This window comes from Mustela putorius, unplaced genomic scaffold (assembly GCF_011764305.1).
Source record: "Mustela putorius furo isolate JIRA1106 unplaced genomic scaffold, ASM1176430v1.1 tig00003896_pilon_pilon_pilon, whole genome shotgun sequence".
NCBI classification, from domain to species: Eukaryota; Metazoa; Chordata; class Mammalia; order Carnivora; family Mustelidae; genus Mustela; species Mustela putorius.
In genome coordinates, this window is record NW_025422045.1 from 10,926,826 (window position 1) to 10,941,510 (window position 14,685).

Genomic DNA, 14,685 nt, shown 5'->3' on the forward strand with positions numbered 1-14,685 from the left:
GAGTGGCTCAGTTAACCAGTAGACTCTTATTTACACTGATCAAGTCTCCAAGGGCAGCTGATTTGGTTAGCCCACAAAAAGGTCTGGGTTCCAGAGTAATGCCTTTCTAGCATTAAGGTGGGCAGTGCAATTAGGAGTACTTATATAATAATAATGTATTAAAGACCTAAGTAAGTAAATAAAATTGGGCCATTGATAGTGTGTCTGAAACAAAAATTATGATTAATTCAATTCTCTTGTATCTGAAGACTAAAAACTAAAACAGAAAATGAAAAAGAGAAAAGCAAATGTAGAAAAGCAAATGTTGCCATTTTTGTGCATTAGGCCAATAATAAGAGATGGAGATCATTTCTCGTTATCTTCAGTGATGGGAGAATTTGGGCAAGTTTCAAAATTGTTTCTCCACAAAGCATACATTTTTTTTTTTTGCCAGCTGAAAATTTTAATTAATTGTTTCCCTACTTGACATCATAACTCTTTTGTTGTAGCAAAATATGCTAGTTTCTAATATGACGTGGAAAATTATAGTTCTGATGTTGTGGGTCTTTGTGGTTCCCCCCGCCCCTGCCCCTACCCCAGTAAAAGATTTACTTCCCTTCATCCAAAAATCTTTCCAGGCTTTTTTTTTTTTTTTTGCTTTTATTTCGTGAGCGACTGTCCTTTGCAGTCTTACTGTCCACACCATTGTACTGCCTCTCCTGGCAGTAGTGACCATTTATTAATGCTCTGTAGGCATTAATATTGCTTTAACTGTTATCATTTCTCATTCTCCTGACATTTCTGCCTATTCAGCATTACTGATTCCATGGTATAGATGAGAATCTACAGGTTCAGAGAGGTTAAGTAACCTCAGAGTCCGCAACAGCCTGTAAGTGGTTAGTATACCCTTTGAGTAAGAATTGTGTTTAAGTCATAATTTGCTTAAAGTGGAAGTGCATTTAAATGAAAATATCCATGGAGTGTGCTTGGGGGTGGACTGGAGGGGTTGGTAGAAGTGCAGAGAACAGTATATTGCAGGGAGAAGATACTTAAAAGAAGATGGTATATGAGATGTGATCATCACATGTGGTCCTAGTACAGACTGTTAGGCTCCCATAAATTATTAAATAAAGTTCTTTCAAGCCAGACTTGAATTTTTTAAAATATGAGACTCAGCCCCCTGTCTCTGTGGTTTCTTGGATGCTATTGAACAACTATTCTTATTTTGTTTATTTATTCATTTTTAAAGATTTATTTATTTATTTTAGAGGGAGAGAGCGAGCGTGAGTGTGTGCTTGCATGTGTGAGTGGAGGGAGGGCCAGGGGAAGAGGGAGAGAAGCAGACGCCCCGCTGAGCATGGAGCCAAGTGGATGCGGGGCTCTATCTCCCAACCCTGAGATCATGACCCGAGCCAAAATCAGGAGTCAGATGCTCAACTGACTGAACCACCCAGCCACTCCTGTATAACTCTTTTTAGTTTTTTAAATAGTCTTGCCTTGGGCTTACTTACCTATATTTTATGTATGTAAATGAGATTATGCGCACTTATAACGAGGATATAGATAGACATATTGGGCAGGCTGCCTGGGTTAATACCTATTTGGTTAGAGGCCCCCAGACCTTAGTTTCTCTGGTCAGGCCCCAGGCTGAAAAGAATCTCTAGACTGAACAAGTGAGAAGGGTAGGAGAACACGATCTTATTTGAACATTGGTGTTCTCCTCATTCCAGGTAAGACAGTTGCCTTGGATGGTAACTCCCAGCTCATGCCTGTGTTCTCTGTAGTTAAGAGATATGTTACATATTAATAAGGATGAAAATTTATTAGCTTTATGTTCCTTCTGACTCCATAACTTTAGGAAATGTGAGGTTACTAGGTGTTTTGAATATTGTGTAGATTTCTAGTCATAAAGGTTTGAGAAGCCAGTTGAGTAATGAGGCCTATGTTAAGGTAAGAGGTAAGAGTTGATGCCTGTCTCTAATTCCTTGGTTAGCCACTTTTTTATTAAATGAAGTTTATGAATGTACTGGGTACTTAAGTGGAAATAATCTGAAGTGTTATCTTAGGAAGTATTAATGGTCCCTTAAGGACCAGGCATCAAATATATGTGATTTTGGTTTTGTTCAAAAAGTTAATTTCCATTTTACAGAAAGTAGATTTGGAGTCCTAATTTTAATGTATTTTAGGGAAAATAAGAGTTCTTTGTTAAGGTTTAGATGTATTTTCTAGGAAACTAATGATAAATTTAAATATACTCAAAATATACAAATTAAAACAACTGATATGCCTTGTAATTATTACCCACATCTTCTCTTTTTTTTTTTAACTTTTTTTTTTTTTAAGATTTTATTTATTTATTTGACAGAGAGAGATCACAAGTAGGCAGAGAGGCAGGCAGAGAGAGAGAGAGGAGGAAACAGGCTCCCTGCTGAGCAGAGAGCCCGATGCGGGACTCGATCCCAGGACCCTGAGATCATGACCTGAGCCGAAGGCAGCGGCTTAACCCACTGAGCCACCCAGGCGCCCCCCACATCTTCTCTTTATTAAACAGTTTTATTTTCTTGTTGTCCGAAACAGAGGAAGAATACATGTACATCTGAGAGAGGAGAAAAAAATCAAATATATTCTTCCTCAAACAATCAATTACAATTGACAGTCCCTTAACATACAATCTGTAGGGCACTGTAGTTTTCAGATGGAAGCAGCCTATAAAATGGGCAGGACACATTTTTATTTTTAACACATGATGAGGAAGCATTTGCTGAATTGGAAAAGTACTACCCTGTAACTCAGGGTGGTGTCAGGAAATTAATATTATTTTTCCTGGCATGGTTTTATCTTTAGAGTTAAATATTAGATGTCAAGATTTACGAAAAAAAGTAGTAAAATTAGTGATATCTCTGTATTTTAATAAATTTTACTACTTATTGCTGTGCAAACTGGTATTCAAACTTGAATATTCCATTTTAAAGTCTCTAACCATCTTTCTGGCATTAAAAGATTTCTGCAGCTACCCCCCCACCAAAACCCTAGCTATTTTTAAAGTAGTTTAAGTGATAGCAAATATACAATGTAATAGAGTTGAGGAAAGATTGCAGAAATTTGAGTTATGAAAGGAATCTAATCATTTTAGCTCAGTTAACTTGATTTTTATATGTTTTAAGCAGAAATTGGAATTTATATGAGGTGGTGTCAGAAAGCTCTTTGCATTTATAAATGCTCACTCCTGCAAGTTAAAAACCCTGGTTCATAATTCCCACTTTGGGTCTTGGGAGCCACTTTTCAATCATTTCTCTCTGCTAATTTTGGTGTCACCCTCATTTCTTTTTAAACGATTCATTTTGAGCAAATTTGTAAATGGCCCTGATGTGTTCTACAATTTAGTCAATTACTGTTTCAGCCTGCAAGCCTCCTGGGGAACGGAACATACATGGCCTGAAGGTACGAATTTCAATAATTGTTTCAGTAAAGTTAGATGGATTTGTAATGCTGTGTTCCACTTATTGAAATGTCAAATAAAACTGCACTTTCTCAAGCTCTGACAAGCGATTCCTTTTTTTTTTTTTTTTTTTAAACGGGATGTGGAGGGGGATTCATCTGTAGTATTTGCTCAGTATGTGTACATATTTGAATAGAAGGGGTTTGGTGCCGTATTTTTTTTTTTTTTTTGGAATTTTTTTGTTGGTCCATTTCTTCAGGATGATTCTAGGTTCTGGTGCCCACAACGATTTATTTGAATGAAAGTAGATTTCATTTCAGTGATTAATTAAGCACATAAGCATCTCACACACAGAATACCCACCTCTTCTTTTGACATATTTATGTTAGAAACATGTATCTCTTTAATGTCTTTTCATTGTTCTGTGTCTTTTGAATTCCAGATTTCTGCTTATAGCTTTACATTGGAAAGAAAAGCTAGCTATTGTATTAGAGTCAAGCATTTTATAATTAATTATTTGGATTTCATTTTCCAGTGAATAAGAAATATGCTAGGGTGTTCTGTTTGGCTTTGGAGCTGGAAAGATGTGAAAACTTGAGGTTCACCACTAACCTCTGGATATATTGTTAATGTTCTTTTTTGAACATATCATTTTGTAGATGAAACAAAACAGAACAGTGAATTGAATTCTGTTCTGGACCGTGAGTTGAAATTTTCCCATTTATCTCTCCCTTATTTCAATGCTCAGTATTTGAATAATGACAGGAAAAGTGTATTATGTAATATACGGGTTGTACAGTTCTGTAACCTATATACTGAATAGACTCTGACCGTGGGTCTGTCTAGCAACAAGCTAATTAACCTTCATAGTGAAATGAGAAATTTGTGGCAAATTATAGGTTAATTGGAACTGTGTCCTCAGAACACAAGACTGATCGAGATTCTTTCTTTCCTTGTAGGTGAATACCCGGGCTGGACCCTCCCAACATGATAGCCCAGCAGTCTCCGACTCACTCCCAAGCAATAGGTGAGGGCAAGCAAGTGAAGTGTGCCTGTAAGCATGCTTATCTACAGAGTTAGGGGTGCGGAAGAGGTCTGGGGATAACCCCTTGTTTCTCTAAGACCATGCGAATGTGTATGTGGCTGAGAAGAAATTTGACTAGTTGGGTAACCATAGCTATGTGTTGAATAGAGAGAAAGGGCCTCACTGAAGAAGATGGAATGAGACATTTTAAACTATTAATGTAGGTCTGTGGAACGGTGTTCCTTCAGTCTCCAAATTACACAGAAAATTCATTGCCTTTGACTTCAGTGCCTTTCATGCCTTGATGATCCAGTTCATAAATTGTGTAATGCTCATTATTTTTTTCTTGCTTCCCGTCTTTTGGCAGTATCATTATCCCCTGACATCCTCACCAGAAAGAGGCAAGGGGAGAGTGAAGTAGATTGACCAGTCACTTTGCTCTTTTTGTATCTTTGGTCATACCAAAGATTGAAGCTATTTATAGAAGGAAAATCATCTTCATTAATTCATGCTAGCAGTTCCCCACACTGGCATGGGATGCTGAACACTCAAGAGCCTTTTCAAAGTGTTCTGACAGGCCTGAAAACTTACTTCCAGATGATCCCATCCTCAGGTAGAAGGAGAGGCCTGCTTAAGTCAACAGAATTCTGGGTCCTTCTGGTTATCCGTGTGGTTATTCAGCCAGTAAACGTCACATGGCCATACTTGAAGATGACACCGTTGAGGTGATCCCCTGGATTTGAGGATTCCCACTGATGACTGAAAAGCCAGCATCCAGCCGCCCTTCCATTCTGTGCCCAGGCTTCTCTGGGTTTAGGGCTATAACCAGTATTGCCCTTTATTGGCTGAGAGGGAGTTTGGGTTTCTCCTCTTCCTTCCCCGCCCCTCCTTAACCCAGAGTCCTGGTTCTTTTGCCGGGGGCTTTCCTGAGGGTAATTTAAAGTCTCTCCTTGTGGCTCTCCTTTTACTCTCCTGCCTCCTTCCCCCCAGAGTCACTTCCTCCATTGCTTTACTGCAGAGTCAGTCTGTCTACTCACCAGCTTTCCTGCTGCGAGCACACAACTTTTAAAGCGTGTTTCCTTTTTAAGCAATTTATTCTGTCTTAAAGTACACTTAGCCTGGTAATTCACCAGAGACTCATCTGTCCTGTGGGCACAAGGGGTATATCTCTTAGTCCTCATTCTAGGGCTTGGCCCTGGCCTTAGCCCTTTGCAGCTTTTCTCCTCACGCTTGTTGGGCCTGTGAGCCGTGGCCCCAGAGTGGAGGCACTGGCCTGGGGTCACTTGTTACACTCAGCACAAGGAAGACCCAACATTTAATTTTATCCACTCCTTTCATAAAAGTTGTTATTCAGGCAGACTCACCTTGAGCCTTAAGGAAAAGCAAAGTCTTTCTCTGGTGTCTTAGGTCCCATTTTGTCGTGGTAGAAAAAGCAGGATAGAGGTGAAAAAAATGGTCAGTTAGAGAAGGGGCAAGGATAACTTTTCAGTTTTCTGAGATCTAGCTTTAACAGCATGAGTAAATTAGCTTGGTTTTTTAAGAATTACTGTGTATATTCATAAAATTGGGGGGACATAAATTTGAAGACTGTCTGACCTTTTGTTGCAGCATCTTTCCTAGGGATGCAACAGTCTCCCAGCTGGTGATGGTGGTTTCCTCCCATAGTGACTTCTGTTATGGGAGAAGTACACTTTGAAAGAGAGCTACCATAGACTTTAATGTGCCATCCTAGGTTGGTCATATTCTGTGTCCCATGTTGATAACTAATCAAAAGTATTTATTGAGTGCCACCTATTTAGTAGTGGCTGTCCTGTGCACTAGAAATACAAGTGTGGTCCTTATCCTCTAGAGCTTGCTATCTAATGGACATACAGGGGGAAAAAAAAACAAATATACAGACAATCACACTTTGTAATTAGTGTTATGAGGGAAGCAAGCAGGTTTTGAAGGGAGAGAACACTGTGCAGGGATATGTTTAGATTTAGACAGCATGGGCAGGGTAGACTTCTTGGGTAGAGAGAGGCATTCTCTCACGGCCTGAAGGGTAAGAAGGGCCTAACTACATCAAGAGCCAGCTGGAGCCCAGGGAGGGCTGCTGATTGGGGGGTTGTGGACAGGGGGAGGAGAACATTGGAGGGACAGTAGAGAAGGAGGTAGACTGAAGCCAGATGGGCATGGCCTTGTGTTTGAGTTTTCCTCTCGGCGTATTGGTATTGGTGAGCCATCAGATGGCCTGCTGGACAGTGCCATGGCCACTCTGCTTATAAAAGACCCCCTACCGTGGGGAATGAGTCTGAGAAGCACCCATCTAATCCTGCTCTGTTTCGGTGCTTGATTCTCTACCCCTTGCCAAATGGTCATCCAGGCTCTTCCTGAATATCCCTTGTAGCATGAATGCACTTTATTGGCCTTGGCAGCCTGTCCATTTTCACAGAGCTCTGTCTTAAAACATTCTCTGTCATGAGCCGAAATGGGTCTCCTTTTAGCGTCCACTCATAAAGATTTCTTCTGGCCCTCCGAGCAGAGTTATTCTTCTAGGGGGCTCTTCCTGTTGTCTTCCCTCCCAACGAACTTCTTGTAGATTTCCTGTCTCAGCAAATTCTCCCGCACCCACCCAGTGGCCAACTTGTCAGGCATCTTTCACTGCTTCCTGGGCCTCCCTCAGTGCCATATCTACCAGTCCCTACATCTGTCCCTTCTCAGTCCTGCTGGAGTCCAGCGGCTCTGTCTCTGCTGAGGCAGTTCAGGCTCTGTAAATCAGTGGGGCTGCAGATGAGTAACGGCCTCTCACATGGAGGCCCCCTGCCCATTCTGCCCCTTCCTACCTGACATTCTAGCTTCGCTGATGAGTGCAGGGTGCCCTCCGTGGATCATGTTTTCTTTTACTCCCGGCCCTCCCTGCTTTCCTCCTTTTTTTTGTTCCCCCCCTTCATCTTCAGTCTGGCCTGCCTTGGTCATCTTTGAGGAACCATGCTGTTGCTGTCTTCTGATGACAGCCCACCTCCTAGTCCATACCAGGTACCTACTCTATGAATTTCCCTAATGCCCTGATGCCTGCTTTTGCTGTGGCCATTAGCACAGTGTGTTACAATCGTTTCTGTGCCCTGGTAGATTCTCTACTCTTTGAGGGCAGTGACTGTAGCATATTGATTACTGAATTCCCAATTCCCAGTGTGATGCTTGGCACATAGGAGATAGTCAGTAATGCTTGAATGAATGAGTGGATGAACAAATTTATAATCCCTCTTAGTCTTGTCTCTGAATTAAATTCTCCCAACTCATTCAAGCCTCTCCAATACAATATTTCTTGTCCCCTCACCCATTTCCTCTTCTTTAGATGTCTCAGTGCCCCTCTTAAAGTGTCAGGGTTACAATAACATCACATTTAAATTTTAAAATGTTTTTAAAAGTGATTTTCAAATAGCCCAAGTCGCTGTGACTATTACAGATAAACAAAATATTGAGTAAACTGAGGAACAAAGAAATTACCAGAATTTTTCTTTCCTTTCTTTCTTTTTTTTTTTTTTTTTTAAGATTTTTATTTATTTATTTGAGAGAGAAGGTAAAAGAAATAGAGAGAGCATGAGCAGGGTAAGGGGCAGAGGGAGAAGCAGACTCCCCACTGAGCAGGGAGCCCAATGTGAGGCTCCATCCCAGAATCCTGGGATCATGACCTAAGCCAAAGACAGGTGCTTAACTGACTGAGCCACCCAGGTGCCCCCAGACTTTTCTTTTAATGAGACCAAGTGGTAGTCAGACATTGGCATAATGAATGAAATCTGCATTCTCCTTGGTTACTCTCAAAGCATGAATCAGTCTTTGCCTTAGGTGGATGATTGTTTATTAAACCGAGCTTACTAAGCCACATGGTGTTGCTAGGCCATAATTACTGAATTCAAGTCCCACTGCCAAGTCAAGGCCTTGCCTAAATATTGTGGCTTTCTACTTCTGTAAATTCAGGATGATTAAACTTTACATTTCTCTACCTCCGGTGTTAGGAAGATTGATGAAGCTGTATTAAGGAATCACATGTTGTTTCTTGGATGAAAGGTGTTTTATAAATGCAATGAATCAAAATGTTATTATTTCAAGTTGTATGACATTATGGAGTATCTGTGGAGAACTGTTTGGTTATTTTTGTTTTTACAGTAATTGTAACTGTTAAATTGGGAGTTATCTGTGGGATTACAAGATTCTATATATATATATATATATTTTTTTTTTAAGATTTTATTTATTTATTTGACAGAGAGAGATCACAAGTAGCAGAGAGGCAGGCAGAGAGAGAGGAGGAAGCAAGCTCCCTGCTGAACAGAGAGTCCGATGCGGGGCTCGATCCCAGGACCCTGAGATCATGACCTGAGCCAAAGGCAGCAGCTTAACCCACTGAGCCACCCAGGCGCCCCAAGATTCTATATATTTACAAGGGAAAATAAGCATGTATGTTTGCGTGCGTGTGTGTGTGTGTGTGTGTGTGTGTGTATAAGAGAAACAGACTGAAGAGTTCTGAACCTTAGTTTCCTTAATAAATTATTCCCACAGGGCTATTGTTACTGTGAGGATTAAATCAGGATAATATGTAACAGCATTTAGCGCCTTTTCTGGCGCATGGTATCATCTAAATAAATGATAGCTGCTATTATTATTTTCTTTCTTTTTTTTTTTTTTAAAGATTTTATTTTTATTTATTTGACAGATAGAGATCACAAGTAGGCAGAGAGGCAGGCAGAGAGAAAGGAAGGGAAGCAAGCTCCCTGCCGAGCAGAGGGCCCAATGCAGGGCTTGATCCCAGAACCCTGGGAGAGGCAGAGGCTTTAACCCACTGAGCCACCCAGGCACCCCACTATTATTATTTTCTTAACTGGACTGATTTTGTCAGTTTATTTTGTGACCTGTGTTTCTATTTCAGTCTCATTCTACAAAAAAAAAAAATTTTTTTTTTTTTTAAAGATTTCATTTATTTGAGAGAGAGAGAAAGAGAAGGAGCGGGGCAGGGGCGGGGAGCAGACTCCATGCTGAGCAGGGATCCTGCTGTGAGGCTCAATCCCAGCACCCTGAGATCAGGACCTCAGCCAAAGGCAGATGGTTCACGCACTGAGCCACCCAGGCGCCCCTTGTTCTACAGAATTCTTAACTCCCACTTTAGTACATGAATTCTTAGACTCAGGAGGACATTATTAAAGTTTAGAATCCTGAGGCACCTGGGTGGCTCAGTCTATTGAGTGTCTGCCTTCAGCTCAGGTCATGATCCTAGAGTCCTGGGATTGAGCCCGGAGTCAGGCTCCCTCATCAGCGGGGAGTCTGCTTCTCCCTTTGCCCCTCACCCCACTCATGCTCTCTCTCTCTCTCTTACTCTCCCTCTCAAGTAAATAAAATCTTTTAAAAAATAAAGTTTAGAATCCTTGGTTGAGGGCATATTTTATAAAATCTGTAGAAAGTAGGGACTGAGGCTCCATAGTCTGCATTTGACCATAGCAGAAGTTTAAGAAGTATTTAGAAAGAATAATCATCATAACTTGAAATAGCAAGTATGGTCAAACTTGAAGTCCGAGATCTTTCTTGATTATAGCTTACTAAAGGTACCAAATGAATGTCTGTGTGTGTATGTGTGTGTGTAGGACTACCATATAATAAATCACAACCAGAACTACAACCACCATTTACTGAACACTTAGCACCTGCCAAGTCACTGGACTACGTTCAAGGGTGGGAAGGGAAGGGAATATACAGAGATATAGAGGAGATCAAGATGAGGCCCATGTTCTTGGGGACCTCCCAGTCTTAGGGATGGATATGTTGGGAAGAAACGCAACTACACAAGAGAGGAGAGTTAATTTGGTAGATGGGTAGAGGGTTTGAGTAGATAAAGAATAAACAAGCTTTAAATTTCCATTTAGAACATTGATGAGATGAGGGGCTATTTTGTACACCACTCTTCTAAGTGGGTGGATATCTTTGGGTATAACTGATTATAAAGCTAGAAGGACTTCAGAGCATCCCCTGGCCGCTTTTCCTAAATTCATTCCATAGGTGTTTACATAGCCATATATATCCAGAGAAGAACATTTTCACATTTTTTTTTTTAAAGATTTTATTTATTTATTTGACAGAGATCACAAGTAGGCAGAGAGGTAGGCAGAGAGAGAGGAAGGGAAGCAGGCTCCCTGCTGAGCAGAGAGCCCGATGCAGGGCTCGATCCCAGGACCCTGGGATCATGACCTGAGCCAAAGACAGAGGCTTTAACCCACTGAGCCACCCAGGCGCCTCCATTTTTGTATTTCTTAAATGACTCTGGAAGCTGGGTCTCCCACTTAAAGGACAGAAAAGGAAAGAGAAAGCGGCTGAAATTTATTTAGTATCTACTATATACATGAGCTTTTTCTAATATTTAATTTTTTTACCCTATAACATTGATATTTCCCCCATTTTACCTAGCCGTTCAGAGCGGATGAGTAACAGATTGTCCCAGATCCCGCAGTGAGTGAGTCCCAAAATTGATCTTTGCTGCACATTTGCTTTTCAGCAAGCTGAATTTTAACTCTCAACTGTAAAAGATCAAGACTTAAACTACCTATTTTATCTTTTGGAGTTCTGTTTTCTCATTTCTATAAACATCCAAAGAGTGCATTGCTAAGTACTCTAGCAGATGACAGACTCCACATCAAGTCGCCACTGAAAGGCTACCCAAAGGCAGCAGGATGAATGGCCAAAAGGGTCACCAACGTAATCCACAAGGCAGTCTAGCTTCATCATGACTCTAGGCTTCGTTATTGCTTTAGGGTTTCAGGTTTTTTATTAATACCCTTTCTGGTAGGCCAGTTACTTGGAGAAAATTTTATGTGTAGGAAAAAGGTTGTAAAGAGGGTAGTGCATGTCTACACCTAAAACTGAGACGTGTTTTAGTGTGGAATTCTGAGCAGTGTTCCAAGGTGTCCATGATCTTGCCATTAAAAATCATGTCTTCCTTTTCCAGCTTAAAGAAATCTTCTGCTGAACTGAAAAAAATATTAGCCAATGGCCAGGTAGGTGTCATTGCATATTAAGATTTCCACATAGCAGTAACTCATCACTGTCCAGTTTTTGTGTCCATAAACTTCATAAACAGATAAAGAGCCCGCGAACGCCTTCTTGTCATAAATGAATTACGGTGGCTTAATTTGATTGGCAGAACAATTTGCAGCACATCTTTCAGACTGTGCTAATGGGTCTCACTTTGAGCAGATTGAAGTACCATGTACACACCCTGCTGCCATCTCAGTCTGAAAAAAGTTAATCAGTTCTGAACAAGTGTGTCAACCCATGGGTTGTCGAAATGGCCCTGCGTCGGGAGGTGGCTGCCACTTCCATTATCTTTGGGGAGAAGAGGAAAAACTGTTCCTTTCTTACCTCGGCTCCTTCTTTGGTCCCAAAAGGAACACTGGCTTTTTAGGGAAACAGAGCAACAGCTGATCTTTGGCATTTAAGATTTCTTGGCTTGAGAAGCCCCTGGTTTGGTTCGCCCTGCTGGCTGGCCCCCTAAAGCTGAATGGCCTAACCTGGGCAGAGAGGGACAGCCAGGCCTGCAGGCCGGGTATTCACACTAATTCTGATTCAAGTAAATGGACGCATCTGAAATAGTGTAGTGCTTTTAAACATACACCGGCAAATTAAGCTACCTACAGGGTCCTCGATTCTTCAATAGCAACATAAATGCGTTTTAATGTTTGTTATAGAGGAAGCCCTTTGATAGCCTTGGAGGCAGGCGCCTGTCCGTTGCGATCAAGCCTGCCTATTAGGCTCTATTGACTGAGACATCTGTGTCACTGCAAATAAAAGACTCTTATTGATTTTCTTAACTGCTGTTCACTTCCCGTCCATGTTTCGAAGGCTGAAATCTTAATTATCTCAGATGCTTATTCAGTGCCTTCACACGCTGACCTCTCCGAGGCTCATTGGCATTTCATGAATCAAGTACTTGTAGTAGAGCCCGTCAAGAAGACAAAGCTGGGTCCCCGTGCTTGTCCTTTAATATCACCTGTAACTTTGCGGCCTAATAGATGTGCGTGCCTTACAGCGGAGACTGGCGGCTAGTGCTTCTGGAAGCCCAGCTTCTTTAGCACATTGTCCTTGAATACAGTTGGAAAAAATAAGTTGATCTGGTTCTGACGTCTGATCGTTATCCAGAGTGTGTGAATTCTAGTCCTTAGATTTTCTGTTTACGGCTAACGGAAGCGTGGTGTTGTATGTGTGATCTTGATGGCCTCAAAATTTACCCGATACTTTTGACTTTAAGCAGCCAGAGGTTTGTCTGGATTGAGGTCCACAAGTATGTTCCCCTAGTGCCCTGTCTGTGTTCAGAGCCAGTATGACATGAAACCTGACGAAAAGCAGAAACCTGGAGCCTGGGATGTTTTTGTGTCTTCAGCGTGCATGCATTCTAGTTACTAATTGTAACTTATGTATGAGTCACTTGCTTTCTTCAGCTGGAAAATATATTTCAAAATTGACGTAAATTAAGAAGCTTTAACTACATTTGTTCAGCCCAGGCAATGGAAAATAACCTGTCATAGATTCCTCTTCCAAAGATGAAAAACACTTTATTTCCAGTGCGAAAAAATAAGCGTTCTGAAATGTTCCTCACGTTTTGACAACAGACCTAGTACCATAAATATCTTAGTGGTCTCAGTTGTGAGGTTCTCGGTGGTGGAAGATTGTCATAATAATGATTTTTTACACTTAACGATGGTTTATTGCTTTCCCTTGGGGATGGGATAACCCTGTGTTAAACAGTATGGCGCTTGCTTTCAAGGAGCAGCCTTCATTGTATTTACTTTCATTCAGAAGAAAAACAAACCAGAAAAACCTGGCTTTGGAGGTCCTCACAGTTAGTGCCTCCTCCTGTACTAACTTCTCAGTTCCTTGATGCTGTAGGGGAGCTAAAGCGAAATCACACGGCAGTGAGGGTAACAGGCACAGCTGTGGCGTCAATCAATTTATGGGCTGAGCATTGACACCACTTGGTATGGAAGATGTAAGTCACATTTAACAATACTTTAACACTTGAGCATAGTTTTTTATTTCAGTGGTTTATGCTCTCAAGCATTAATAATGATTTGCCTTTCCACTAGCCTCCACTTAGATTTAATAAGGAATTCATATTAATCATTAAAAGAAAGGGACATGATTCTTCAAGATAATCAAATATTGACAGGTTAGAAATAGCTTTCTGCCTGGGTTCATTGATATAGGTTATGTGATATAAATATTTATTTCTTTTCTGTCACTCAGAGTAAATGCCACCAATTGATTCAGCATTGATATAGTGTCAACAGTTCATAAGAAACATTTGACTGGCTTGTGTTTTCCGATTAGTCTCTGTTCTCTAAAGTGGGATTTACTAAATCTCTCCAATTGTCTGCTCATAGAGTGTGACTGCTTTCTGAAACCATTTTGCTTCGATTTGTGAAGCAAAGGTCTAGGAATAGGACTAGTTTCTGTCAGACCTGTACATATAAAATAAGGATTAATTGAGCATTTTTATTTTAATGATTTATAAGCGATAGGTACTGATTCTTCTTAACACAGGCATACAATAAACAAAGAATATTTTCTTTGTTGATCCGTAATTGGATTCCATTTCATTTTCCCCATTAATTTCATTAATATTATATTATATCAAGCAGTTTTTTTAAAGTTTAACTTTTAATCCTTGGAAGGGACACACTTTACTGCTTAATGATGGAGGATTCCTTTTTTTCTAGCTTAAGAAAAGCTGAATCGTAAGATAGTTTAGGCATGTGTCACTGAGAGCTATAAATCAGTCCCACTGGTGTGTTTTTGTGATGTGTTTTTTCCACTTCAGTTTTAGTGTGGTATCATTTCTTTAACATTGGCTCTTGATTTAAAACTGATTAGAAATGGCCCATTGGGTCAATTTTTTTTTTTTTTTTTTAAAGATTTATTTATTTGACGGAGAGAAATCACAAGTAGACAGAGAGGCAGCCAGAGAGAGAGAGGGAGAGGGAAGCAGGCTCCCTGCTGAGCAGAGAGCCCAATGTGGGACTCGATCCCAGGACCCTGAGATCATGACCTGAGCCGAAGGCAGCGGCTTAATCCACTGAGCCACCCAGGCGCCCCCCATTGGGTCAATTTAAAGGATTAAAAAAGTGCACAGTTACTCCAAGGATGAATGACTTTGACCTTTGCATCTCTGAAGTCGTTTTCCTTCTTTTCGTGTTTTAGATTTTATAGGAGAGGGTGGGAC

The 14,685-nt window shown here is 40.8% G+C and overlaps 1 protein-coding gene across 10 annotated transcripts in view; it reads left to right on the plus strand.

Moving 5' to 3' along the window:
* Window positions 1-14,685, plus strand: part of MAP2K5 (mitogen-activated protein kinase kinase 5) — a 261,852-nt gene that overhangs the window by 37,748 nt on the left and 209,419 nt on the right. For all 10 annotated transcript variants that reach the window (XR_006602776.1, XM_013059472.2, XM_013059471.2 and 7 more), the window contains exons 5-7: window positions 3,380-3,420; window positions 4,378-4,445; window positions 11,416-11,464. Coding sequence is in view for 9 of the 10 variants with exons in the window: in XM_013059472.2 (XP_012914926.1) it covers window positions 3,380-3,420; window positions 4,378-4,445; window positions 11,416-11,464 (158 nt within the window). In the remaining variant the exon portion in view is untranslated. The remainder of the gene's footprint in view (window positions 1-3,379; window positions 3,421-4,377; window positions 4,446-11,415; window positions 11,465-14,685) is intronic.